The sequence below is a fragment of the Aquarana catesbeiana genome, linkage group LG01 (genome assembly GCF_042186555.1).
Source record: "Aquarana catesbeiana isolate 2022-GZ linkage group LG01, ASM4218655v1, whole genome shotgun sequence".
Lineage (NCBI taxonomy): Eukaryota > Metazoa > Chordata > Amphibia > Anura > Ranidae > Aquarana > Aquarana catesbeiana.
In genome coordinates, this window is record NC_133324.1 from 165,554,640 (window position 1) to 165,567,438 (window position 12,799).

The 12,799-nt window shown below is 38.7% G+C and overlaps 1 protein-coding gene across 4 annotated transcripts in view; it reads right to left on the minus strand.

Annotated features, from left to right (window-relative positions):
- Nucleotides 1-1,523: 1,523 nt before the first annotated feature.
- KIAA0825 (KIAA0825 ortholog) overlaps nucleotides 1,524-12,799 on the minus strand; it is a 784,945-nt gene continuing 773,669 nt past the window's right edge. For 3 of the 4 annotated variants that reach the window (XM_073624511.1, XM_073624512.1, XM_073624514.1), the window contains one exon: nucleotides 1,524-2,368. In XM_073624511.1, the coding sequence (XP_073480612.1) occupies nucleotides 2,014-2,368 (355 nt within the window). In that variant the 3' untranslated portion in view covers nucleotides 1,524-2,013. The remainder of the gene's footprint in view (nucleotides 2,369-12,799) is intronic. The other variant, XM_073624513.1, reaches the window with a different exon arrangement.

The following is a 12,799-nucleotide window of genomic DNA, read 5'->3' on the forward strand; positions in this document are numbered from 1 at the left end:
TTAAAAAGGGATCTATTTCATCCCCAAACTCACCACTCTTCCCGATTTTGGGGAACCCCGTTTTTACTCCGGGATACCAGGAGGATCAATTCAAACAATTAATGTCGTCAGGCTATACTCAGGCTTCCCATTTCCTAAAACAAAAAAAATGGCCCAGCTTACAAGAACTCATGCACCCCTCGGGTACATTTCAACTAAAATTTTTAAACGCCTTCCAAATCACTCATTTCTTCAGATCCCTCCCTCCACCACAAAATTTTGATCAACCCCTTACAACATTGGAAGAAATCTGTTCAACAGAAGGGACTCTGCCACACACACTGTCCTGCATGTACAACCTTCTGATCACTCCTCCTGACACCTATTCACTAAAACATATCGCAGACTGGGAACGAGACTTAAACTATACCTTTAGCTCACAACAGAAGCAACGTATTATTCAATTTACATACAAATCTTCCATATGTACGAAAACACAAGAAATTAACTTCAAAATCCTGACCAGGTGGTACAGAACCCCTGAGAAATTAAGCAGAATATTCCCGATGTCCTCAGATAGATGCTGGAGATGCCAGGAGGAACGAGGTACACTACTCCATGTGTTTTGGGACTGCCCCGATATAAAACAATTTTGGTTGGAAGTCAAAAACATTATGCAGAAATTTACAGACTGGCAGATACCAGATGACCCAGCCTTTTTCCTCCTTCATGTGTCAGAAGTGTCGGCAAAAAATTATAAAAAATCAATTATCCGCCATCTTCTTGATGCCGCCAAATCTTGCATTCCGCTCAAGTGGAAATCCTCTCAACCTCCGACACTTAGAATGTGGCTCAGAAAGGTTCAGGAAATCAATAAATTTGAAGATCTTATCCTGTCAGCTCGTAACCAACAGGAGAAATACTCAAAAGCATGGTTACTCTGGAACATGTTTGTCTATTCAGACGAGGGCAAGATCTTATTTGGTACCCCAGACACAGAGGGGGATTAGGATTAAGAAATAAGAAGTTAGACCCCTATGACAACTACAGAGGCCCCTTGGTATTAAATAAGTCATATATGTATTTCTCGCTATGTAACAGAGACATAAACTCGGGACATCACATTATCCTCCATTCCTACCCCCCCCCCCCCACTTTCCCCCCTAGCCTTTCTTGCTCCTTCTTCTATTCTATTTCAACTTCCTATTTTCCTTTCCGTCTGTTCTTTCTGATCCTGCTTTGTGTTTTTACACAGAGACAGGTTTGCTTTATTTTTCAAGTAAAATGATAAGGGAAGACTAAATGGCTATCCAAACCAGACAATGTATTTACAGTACTACATAATAATTTCTTGATTAAGATTGTTATATCCTTCATTGTTCGGTTCATGTTGAACATATATCTGTATTGTATCAAGGGTAAGTGGATCCTTCCCTTTGATTAAATAAATAAACAATTTGTAAAAAAAAAAAAAAAAAAAAAAAAAAAGAAAAGCAAAGTTAGTAATTACCTTTTTTTACATAATATAATGCAATTTGCAAATGTAAAAGAATTTTTTTTTTTATTTACAGGATATTCTTTTTACATACAGGATAATGCAATATTTAGTTTATTTTTGTAGGAGTAATTTACATTCAAACCAGTACAATTTGTTAAGAATGACCAGATAATTTTTTAGAGACAGCTTCCACATTTTCAGGCATATATAGAAGAGCATGGAAGATCACATAATCTCTGGTGGCATACTTCCTCTGAATCTTTTGACTATCACCAACAGCAAGCTTAAAATGGGGTAGCAGATGTTTATGAAAAAATAATTTCAGCAGAAATAGCAAATATCTTTTCCACTATGTGATATCTTGTTCTAAGATAGTATGATCGGGAAATGTGACTTCTTTGGGTTAGGATCAACGTCATCCTCTTTTGGACAATTTCCTGATTCTGGTGTAAATGGGTTTGAAGGGTAAACTTTGTATTTGAAGAACAAAAATTGTATGGATGAAATTCTTCACAAGAAAAAGTTTCCTTTGCCACTTATAGGTACAAGCCATCCGGGTCTAATGGTAAATCTGACCATACTTCTGTTGTATTATTTGTTGGAAATATCCTACTAAATGAATGTGTGTGTAGGTAATATGACGGTAAGATTTCTGATCCCAGTAATAAACAGGTATTTCTGACATAGTATGCTTGCTTTATACGCAGATTTCTTTTTTCTTTTGCAAGGTATCCCCGACTTGTGAAAGCTCTGCTTTGATCTGACGTTTTCATTATGGACAAAGCTTGATGGTAAACAAGTGATTTTTTCCTATTTAAAATCAGATCTTTTAGATCTTTCAACACATCCTTTTCCTCTTCAGTTAGGCTCCCTTTATCTTTGCTCTCCCACCTGTTAAAAAAGATAAATAATGTAGTTTACAAAGTTTTATACACATCGCCATATAAGACATTTGGAGAGTTGGGTGATGATCAGGTGAGTGAGAGAATGATTAATCAGACCAGCAAAGTGACTCACAGTTATTACCAATTCTATTTAATGCTTAAAGGGTCTTTACACTTTTATCCAAACAACTGCCTGGCTTTTTTCAAGCAATTCTGCCAGAGTCAGACCAAAAACCCTTTGTGCAAAACTAGCGCAAATCTCATGCTTGAGGTTGAGGGTCTGTACATATGTTTGGATCTGGTAGCACAAAAACTGGTGGGAAATTATTAACGCTTGACAATGACTGCAGGGGAATTTGAACCAAGACGGCATGAATTAGCAACAAAGTATCTGCCCAGTAAAGCAAGGATCAACCTGATAGTTCAGATGATGCATAAGGTCCATTTGTTAAGATCATTTAGGCTTAGTGGGTTAAGTTTAAGGTTACAGTTACAGAGAAGAATAGGATTAGGTATCCGTAAAACCCCATTTGGTAGCCACTCAACATAGTAAGATGCCAATGCTCTTTTAGACTAGGGCAGGGGTCTCCAAACTTTTCAGTATAAGGGCCATGTTGTAAAAATGTATGAATATTTACAGGCAAAAAATTTTTTTTATAATAGTCCACTCATCAGAGTCCTCCTTTACGTCATGGTCCCCATCAGAGCACCTTTTACATGAGGGCCCTCATCAGAGTCCCCTCCCACATCATGTTGCCCAGAGTCTTCCATTACCGCAGTAATTGGGGAACTCTGATTTGGACTCTGAACTTACATCCTTAAGTTTTGTCCCTCTGTGAATACTTTGGCAACCACGTCATTGGTTGCTAAGATGCTAGCAGTCCGAGCAACCAATTACGAGGATGATGACCACACAGTGGGAGGAACCTGTGCTGAAGGCAGTGAAGGGGGGTGAGTTGGGGGGTAGAAATGGAGACCATAGGCAGCCTCTGCAGACCTGAAGTCTCAGTTGGTAGACGTTAAAGATACTGCACTGGCCCTAGCTGCCGGATAGATAAAATCTTGTAAGTTTGGAGACCCCTGGTCTAGGGAGACTAATAAAAAGGCATAATTGCCTTGTTCCTTGCTCCCCTATGAGCTGGCACTCAACTTTGATTCCACTCCCATGTGTGCTCATGTACAGTGCAGAACCACTGGTTGACTGCTGCATTTTGCAAATGCTAGTTGTATAGCTGTTATAGTGACTTCATTGGTGACATCTGAGTATGCGGATAGCATTTTTTTTACATTTCTCTGACTTTCCTGATCTGCAATTTTGTTCTGTGTCAGAGACTCATAAAAGTGTAAAGACAGATGATCCGCATAACAGATGGGTTAATTGCATTTCAGGATCTCAGCAACGGCAACACTTATTTTTATTGACAAATAGAAATCCTTTAATTTATAGTTGCTTAATTTGTTACATCATATTTTTTTTGTTTTAATTATACTTTTACTGTATGTATATAAAAACCACAAAACAGATGCAAAAAAGGATCAGAAAAATAAATTATTGAGGAAAACATAATTGCAACATATGTCTACCAGGCTGCCTTACCTAAGCTGGTTTTGCAACAGGTGAGCAGCAATTAAACCAAATATACCTCCAGACAGATGTGTAAATGGAAAATTTGTGACTGCAGAAGTCTTCACTAACCCTTAGGCTGTATAATAGTTTTTTGCCCTGCAAAGGCCTACCCAGAAGACTGGCAGTTTTTATGTCTGCATAGTTCTGACATTCTTCGTAAATGTAAACATGTTTCCATTATGACCATAGTGCCATGCACCAAGTTAGGTAAGGGTCTACCATTAAGGGGGATAGCTAACTACCAGGGACCCTGCGAAACATATGATACTAAAGTCGGTCTAACTTTCCTGAATCTACCGAAAACTGAAACATTTATTTCTGATCATTTTACTGTAAAGATATTCAAGGATTAAAAATGAGTTCTGATGGTTCATTGCCACTTATCACTGGCTGTGATTGATTGTTCATTGTCACATCATCAATTCATCAGTTATGACCTGTTAAAATGAATGTAAAGCTTACATTGTATGTCAATAAGCAGATTAATGCTGATGATAAATCAAAACTGAAGAAAAATAAGGCTAAACCTAGATGTGTTGCATGTAGCAACCAATCAGGTTTCTCCGTTCATGCTGGGTAAAAATGAATCTACATTTGTTGCTATGGGCAGCAAATGAAATTTAGCTAAATCTATTTTCTCTAGATTTTATGAATAAGCTCCTATGTGCCTGTCACAGGTGAAGTTTTGATGAATAAGCTCTTATATGCCTGTCGTAGGTAGAGATGTGAGAAGTAATGAAAATGACCTATTAGGCAGTACATTCTAGTGGATTATTCAGGATTACTCAATGTCATCAGATATCATCCTTGCAGTAATTTGTAAAACAGGGTGATAAATAGTAGGGAATTATAATGTTCAAGTAGAGATAAAACAGCTTGCTAATAGTTCATCTCCCTAGTGTTTCAGCCATACCCTCAAACCATTTAGCAAAGTCAGTTCTTTGCATCAAGTCTGTGAAATGCTAAGATGTTACACTTTCATATTGAAATCATAGCCAGATCGTGTTTCGGCAAAGAACGCAGAACCTTGTTCACCAACACAAAATGCAATTTGTAAGGGGAAAACAATCAAAGGAGTGGGTGAAGATGATACCTCTGTTGGCCATATGGTACAATCAGATGGAAGCTTTCTAGAGAGTTCATGTCATTTCCTCAGGCATCTATTTATCAGGATGTCTGAAAAGAGTGCTAGTGAATGCTTGCCTTGAATGCCACCAATGCTGTATAATATTACAACTCTTTGTTACTTAGTCCCTTAACAAAGCTCGCAGCAGCCGCTTAAACCTGTGTCATCTTTGGAAAATTAACCAGCTTATAAATGTTTTATATGTCCAGCTAAGCATTTTTTCTTTGTATTTTTTGTTTAATTCAAAGAAATTTTTTATAGGAAAGTGGTGCTGAGCTTCAAAAATGTTATACCATAAGATAGGTATTTAAAACTTTTTTTTTACTTCCCACTATTTGCTTTAGAGCGGATTGGTCCTCTCTTCAATATTGACAGTCAGTTTAAAGAGAGCCTCCAAACTTTTCTTAGATTTGGACAAAGTAGGGATGGGTTAGAACCTCTGTAAAGTGTATATTGCAAATATATCCCCACTGTGGAGGTTTCCTTTCTCTCCCTCTGGTCACCAAGGTCGCAAAATTCCCCAACACAGGAAAAAATAAGAATTAGACAACAGGTTCTAACCATTCCCTCTCCACAAAAGCAAAAAAATAAAAACATGTTTTCATTGCTGTGTGCCCACTAGCAAGATAATTCTTCAGTTCCTGCCTCAGTGACAACACAGGACAATGAGAAAAAAATAATTCTAACAGGGACCATCCAAAATCTCTCCAAATGAGGGAACACAGATCTGCAAGGAGGAATGTCATAGGATCCCCAAATCCAGGTGTGAAAAACTTGTTGCATCTTTCCCAAAAAGACTCATGGCTGTATTAGATCAAAAGGGTGCTTCTACTAAATACTGAGCAAAGGGTCTGAATACTTAGGACCATGTGATATTTCAGTTTTTCTTTTTTAATAAATCTGCAAAAATGTCAACAATTCTGTGTTTTTCTGTCAATATGGGGTGCTGTGTGTACATTAACGAGGGAAAAAAACAAACTTAAATGATTTTAGCAAATGGCTGCAATATAACAAAGAGTGAAAAATGTCCCCACTGTATATATTACTAAGGAACTGGTGCCTCTTATCTCACTGACAGAGCTAGTCTATACTAAACTGATAGGGAGCCCAAAAACTGTCCCCTTACTGCACTAAAATGACCATAAAAATGGGCACAATATTTTAAGCTAATACAGGCTGTTCTAGATATTGTCTAATAACATTCAGTAAGTACACTGGCTTCCACTGACTTCCTTGGTGCACAGATATCTGTGGCCAGGATAGAACATGTTATAGCAGTATTTTGTCAACCTTTTTTCAGTCCAGGCACCCTCTAAAATAATGGACAGCCTTGAGGCACCCCATTCTAAAATGTAAAAAGTTATTCTAATAGTTCTACATAATGCATCAACATCCACACACGTAGGACACCCAATGTTAGAGGTGTTTTATTCTTCTAAATCAAACACTTTTGCACACTGGTACTGACTGGTTTGCCAATGTTTCTCTTCTTCCTGTTTTTCTCCATCACTTAGCTAATGTGATCCCAGCACTGACAGAGAGGGGCAGGGGAGAATTTAACAAGGATGCTGTGCAGACGACTGACAACCTCCTTATCAACCGATGATGTCATTGGTTGTTAGAATTCGGCAGCTAGAAGGTCATAATGGTGCACAATAAAAACCTTGTGGCTTTGCGTAACTGAAAGGCAGGCTTGATCCACCCGCTGGCTTGTATACAATTTTTGGTCAATTTTTAGGCATTTTGCCAAAGCATTTTGAAGAAACCTCAAGGCACCCTGGTTGAAAAAGGCTGTGTTATGGTACAAGAGCCACATCCAGTCATGTATGGCCTGCCCTATGTGACACAATTGTATCAATCCTAACATACCTTCTCAGACACTTATTACAATATAGACAATAGGGTCTAATCAGATCTTACTATTCTTGTTACATGCGGTAAATAGAATGTTTTTACTGTGCATTGCTATAATGCACACTCTGCAGTGCAGTGTGTTGTGGTGCCAGTAATTTACAAAGGCATTCCCATGCACAACTACGGTAGCATACAACATACACTGCAGTACACCACGAAAAAATGACTAGGCTACCGTAAAGCGGTTGTATGCCCTAGTAAAAAAAAAAAAGTAAGGCAAAGGCATAATGAGCTAGTATGCAATGCATACTAGCTCAATATGAAATACTTACCTTGGAACAAAGCTCCCGCACCGCCGCCGGTCATCGCTGACATGTTACCTCAGTGATTCTTCCGGGTTCGCAGCTCCGGCGCTGTGAGTGGCCAGAGCCACAATGATATCACTCCCCCACATGCACGCAGTGTCAGGACTGGGCTCAGCCCTTCCGTTCAAAGCTGGCCACTCAACTGTCGGCTAATTGCCAGCTCCTATCTCTTCACACTGACTCACCTGTTGATGGTATCCTGCTCATCAGTCCTGCCTACTTAAGCCATCCAGTCCAGATGCCTTCGTCTTGGTCACATCTCTAGAGAGGCTCTCCTGTGTTCCTGTTAAAGACTTGCTTGGCTGACATTCCTTCTGGCTCCAGATCCTGCTTGCTGTTCTACTACGCTCATCTCTGGCTCCCTGATGTTTTGGCTTGTCTGACTACCCGTTCCGGTTCCTAAACTCTGGCTATGTTTTGACTACGTTTACTCTGTTTACCTTTTTTATTATTATTAAACAAGTGTGATTAAACTGTACTTCTGTCTCAGTCTGATTCATGGTTTCTGACAAGCAGGAGTCCTCTTTCCGGCAAGGAGCTCTGATTTTCCAGCAGCATCCGCAGGACCTTCATGCAGCTGCATGCAAGGTGAATATCGCCTAAACCGTACAGGTTTAGGAGATATTAATTTTACCTACAGGTAAGCCTCATCATAGGCTTAACTGTAGGTAAAAATGTGCAAGCGGGGTATACAAAGGCTTTAACACACAATAATATGCTGCATTCAGGCACATGTTTTTAATACAATGCATAGAGTGAATTGGCCTTTAAAGAATGCTAGTCTGCATTAATCTATAGCATCCAGTACAGAACCTAAGTTCCTAAGAACCTGTTTTTGACAGGTTGCCATTAGTTTCTGCAAACCATTTCTCTTTCTACCATGTTATCAGAGAAAGCTTATTTTGTGCTACTGTTGTGCCTGAAAAAAAAATGTTAATAAAAAGGTTATGCTGCAATACTCACACTATGTTTAAGGTAACAATCTGGTTTTAGCTAAAGGTGTTCCTGGGTCAGTCCCTCAAATGACAAAATTCAGGGCTGCTTTACCTTAAAATAATCCAGCAAATATTCATTCAGGCATTAATTATGAGCCATCTGGACTATTGAAACTCCCTCCTAATTGGCTTTCTTTCATTGCTCCTAGTCGTAGCCATAATAAAAGCCTCTGCCAGATGCATCTACCATCCACACTTGCCTTTCACTGATGTTGACCCACAAAATAAACTATATATTACTTTCAATTTTACAGATTACATTTTTACAAATAGTTCTTAAATCCATGTTTATTTTACATTCAAATTTTCCCATTTTTCTATTTGTGTAGAAATAAGAAGCAGACCAATATTCAGAGATGATATAACCTAAGCAACATTGCATCAGTCTACATCTGTCTACACAAAAACGTTTCTGTTTTTTCACTTTTCAGGTGAAAATGTGGATAGTGTAGGTCACTGCAGTTATATAATGTGAGGGAAGAATAATGCCCAATTTGTGAATCTTGAATTTTAGGCAATGTGCAGGGTGAGATTTTGTGTAATACACAGAATGCAGGGGCTGGAATACTTTAACACACAGAGTGCAGGGGTTGGGGGTAAATAATGTATAGAGTGCAGGGACCAGTAGACCAACTACAACAAAAAATTACCTCCCACTTTAAGCCAAACTCCCCCAATACAGCTCTCCCCCAGTACAGCTCTTCCTCCAGGTCAGATCTTCCCCTTTCCCTCAATACAGATCATCCTCCAGTACAGTTCTGCCCCCAGTAGAGTTCTCTCATGGTACAGCTCTTCCTCCTGGTAAAGATCTCCTACAGTACAAATGTCCCCCTGTACAGATCTCCACCCTCCATAACTCACCTACCCGGGCAGGCAAATCAGAGCAAGGAGAAGTCCTCCCTCAGCTTTGTCCTGTGATCAGAGCCAAGGAGGCACCAAAGAGAGCCTGCCTCGCTCTATACTGCCTTAGCTCTCTCCATCTGAACTGCCTGTCTCTGATGTCTGACAGGCAGCAGGAGCAACTGCAGTGCTTTGGATGCCAGGTGGCTGTCAGATGATCTGGGGGGGATTTGGACCCCTGCCCCCCTATCTATGGGAGGGAGTTCAATAAGTGGAATTAAAGGTACCTGTATAGATAAACATTAAACATCTTAAATCTGGATGATAACCCAGTTTTTATTGCAACTTTTCATTTCCCTACAAAGTATGCTGGGAAAATATATTAATGCCCAGTTAAAAGCCTGTAAGTATATAAACTTACAGTATGTTCTGGAAAACACTCAATTTGCAGAGTCACTTGCAATGCTGTAAAAATATGTGTAAAACAAAAATATAAGGCTTAAAACATATTTCACTGATGTCAAAGCAGTACATATACAGTATTTTGTATTTTTACATTTAGATATAAAAGTCATGCATGATGGGCAACTTTTCCCTCTGCATATAACAGCATGTAGATCAGGAGTTTCCAAACTACATCCCATGGGCCATATCCAGTCCACTACGACAGTCTCATTGTAGATAATGTTTAAACAATGTCACTCCATAGATGTAGTACACACATTGAGTCAGCTACAGATAATTGAGTGTTATGCTCCAAGCGCACCATAATCTAGCTTCATCACCATAATACAAATCATAATATTTACTAACCCATATAGGTACCATTTTTGCAAAAGAAGAATGTCTGCAAATTTAAAATAGAGAACATTTCCCACTCAAAAATGGTTTCAAATGTTGTTTTAGGTCACCCAGTCAAACTATATTATAAAAAGTGTGTCTCTCCATGCGTATATATAGAGTGTCCAGGTAAGCAATCATGGGTGCACAGTGAGTTAGCTGAAGTGACCAGTTTTACCAGCCCTTCCTGGGTTTGTTAGAGGTAGCTCCTGGATGTTTCCAATGACCTCTTATGTGAGCGCAAACTAATTGGAATTCACACAGCCTCCTGGAACGCCTACCTCCGACCCCATGTCTTTCTACCCTCCCTGTATATGTTGCACCGCTGTGACCTATGACATCAAAACATAAGAGAGACATCCTGGGCCAAACCCCTGGTTACCATGGAGACCAAGAAACTATTTTAAAAGGTTTGAGCATGCCACATCTTTTCACAACAGGATTTTAGTACACGCAAATAATAAAAAAAAGCATAATCAAAGTTGATAAAACAAAGCTACGACAATAATAGAATTCCAACTTTTTATCAAACAACATGCCACAATAAAATGAGAATATTATAGTTTACCAGCACAGTATAATACTACCATTTGGCATTGATTAGGCTGGATCACCAGGATTTGATAAATCAAACCACCAGCATATTAACAAGGTCTCAATGTCTTCCTAGGCTTATTGATGCCACTTGATCACAGAGTACCACATATGGGGTAATAAAAAATACTAACCCTCTACTTGTAATTCAAAACCCATATCATAATAAGGTAAGCATATTGGGATTCAGTGACACAGATTAATGCTGGCATTTGGGCAACAATTAGATCAGGTCACATAGATATAAAAAACACAGTTGTTAATGTTTATATGGACATAATCTTGATGTCTATCAAGACCTATCCATTTGACCTGGTCACAGGGCACCTGCTGTTAAAAAAAGCAAAACATACTAACTTCCAAACTTCCATGCTAGTTTATGAGCAGTCCCTTGGAGGACATAGCATGTATACAAACAAGAACCAGAAATCTCTATTCAAGATATCTACAAAAAAAACAACTGAAATTCAAATTATCATTAAAACCTGAAGGCATGTTGCCCGAAGGTCACATATTCACCTGCACTCCTTTTGTAGGTGTCTCTTTTCATGGTTACTTTCGCGGGAGTCAATTTTTTCAATAACCCACATACTTAAACATTCAACCCTACCACCATGTTCAAGCACAAAGTGTGTACAAAATATACACCACACCTTGAGCATCACTGGTTAAGCCCCAAACATTTAATCATCCTGTAGATAGAGTTAATGTATTCCTCCCATTTATAAACTTATAGTAGTCAGAGTTGCCATATTTAGTGACACCAGCACTTCGGTTGTATCTCTGGCTGTTTTTTTTAAAGAGCTGTGTACCAAAAATTTCCCACATAGATTTAGCTCTGTTGTATGAGATATTTGGAAATATTTCAGTATTAATTTTCACCAACTCATCATTAAGCAGTAGATGCCAGTATGCCAAAATATTAGTGTACTGAATGCACAATCATGTGCTATCACTTTATTTGTTGTCCAATGCTGCAAGTTGCCATGTTCATTATTTTTATCCCTCTGATATTCTCTGCTAAGCCACTTTTTCTTATATCCCATTTCCAGGAACATCCTTATCAAATCGTTTGCTTCTTTTCTTTTTCTTTTCAAAATCCACTAGGTGAGTGCACTTTTTTCAGGCTTTTAAATACTGCCCCACTGGAGTATTCTTTACTAAAGATTTAGGGTGGAAGCTTTTCATATGCAGCAGATTACTTGTTGAAGTTGGTTTCCTAACCAATCGGGTTGTAATAAGCAATTATTTCCCAATTTAAAGGTTAAATCTAAAGATCTAACTATTCTAGTATTACATGTGCTGGTAAATCTAAAACTGAAAGCCTTTTGACCCAACAACCCCACACATTTTTCTGTTCTTCCTTTGTCACCATTCAAAGGAAGAACACATCATTGATGTACCTGTACCTACTGAGAATTTTGGACAGGTACACTGGCAAGGTGTCACCCCATAGAGCTGATATTCTCACTCGCCTAAGTATAAATTGGCATATGCCAGTGCATATTTCGTGCCCATAGTTGTCCCCTGGGCCTGTCAGTATTGCTTAAAATGAGTCACAACTTTTTCTATACCCCTAAACCCATTTGGTGGGGAATGGAGGAATAGGATGCCCCTATTTCCCATGTGACTAGCAAATACTTGTAAAATCGTATCACTGTACATCATCAATGTAAATTTTTCAGTTATGTTTCCCCAGTCAGCAATAATGGGTCTTCCAGGGGATCCCTAACTGACTCATTGTACCTCATTGTACCTTTGTGATAAAGAATGCTGCTACCCTAGTATAATCGAGAATTCAACAGCTTTTGTCAATCAGTCCCTCACAATGGGCAAAATAAAACAATTTAAAAAGACACTTCTCTTCCCTATCTAAATCTCATTCTGGTTACCATTTTTAAGTTATCTTGACCTGTTTTGACATAATCCCATCTGCCTGAAATTACTATGTTACTATCCTTGTTGGATGGTTTTATTAGTATATGCAACTGCATTTCTAGGTTATGCAGGGCTTGACATGTAAATGGGAGAGAATTAACATTTTGATATTTACAAAAGTCTAGTTTCCTCAAGTCGCATGTGCTGCACCCACAAAACACTGGATGGTGACCACAGTGCAAAGAAGGAGAAAGGATGTAGAATGAAGGATAATTCATACAAACAAAAAATCAAATAGCTCACGGTCCAGTTAATGACA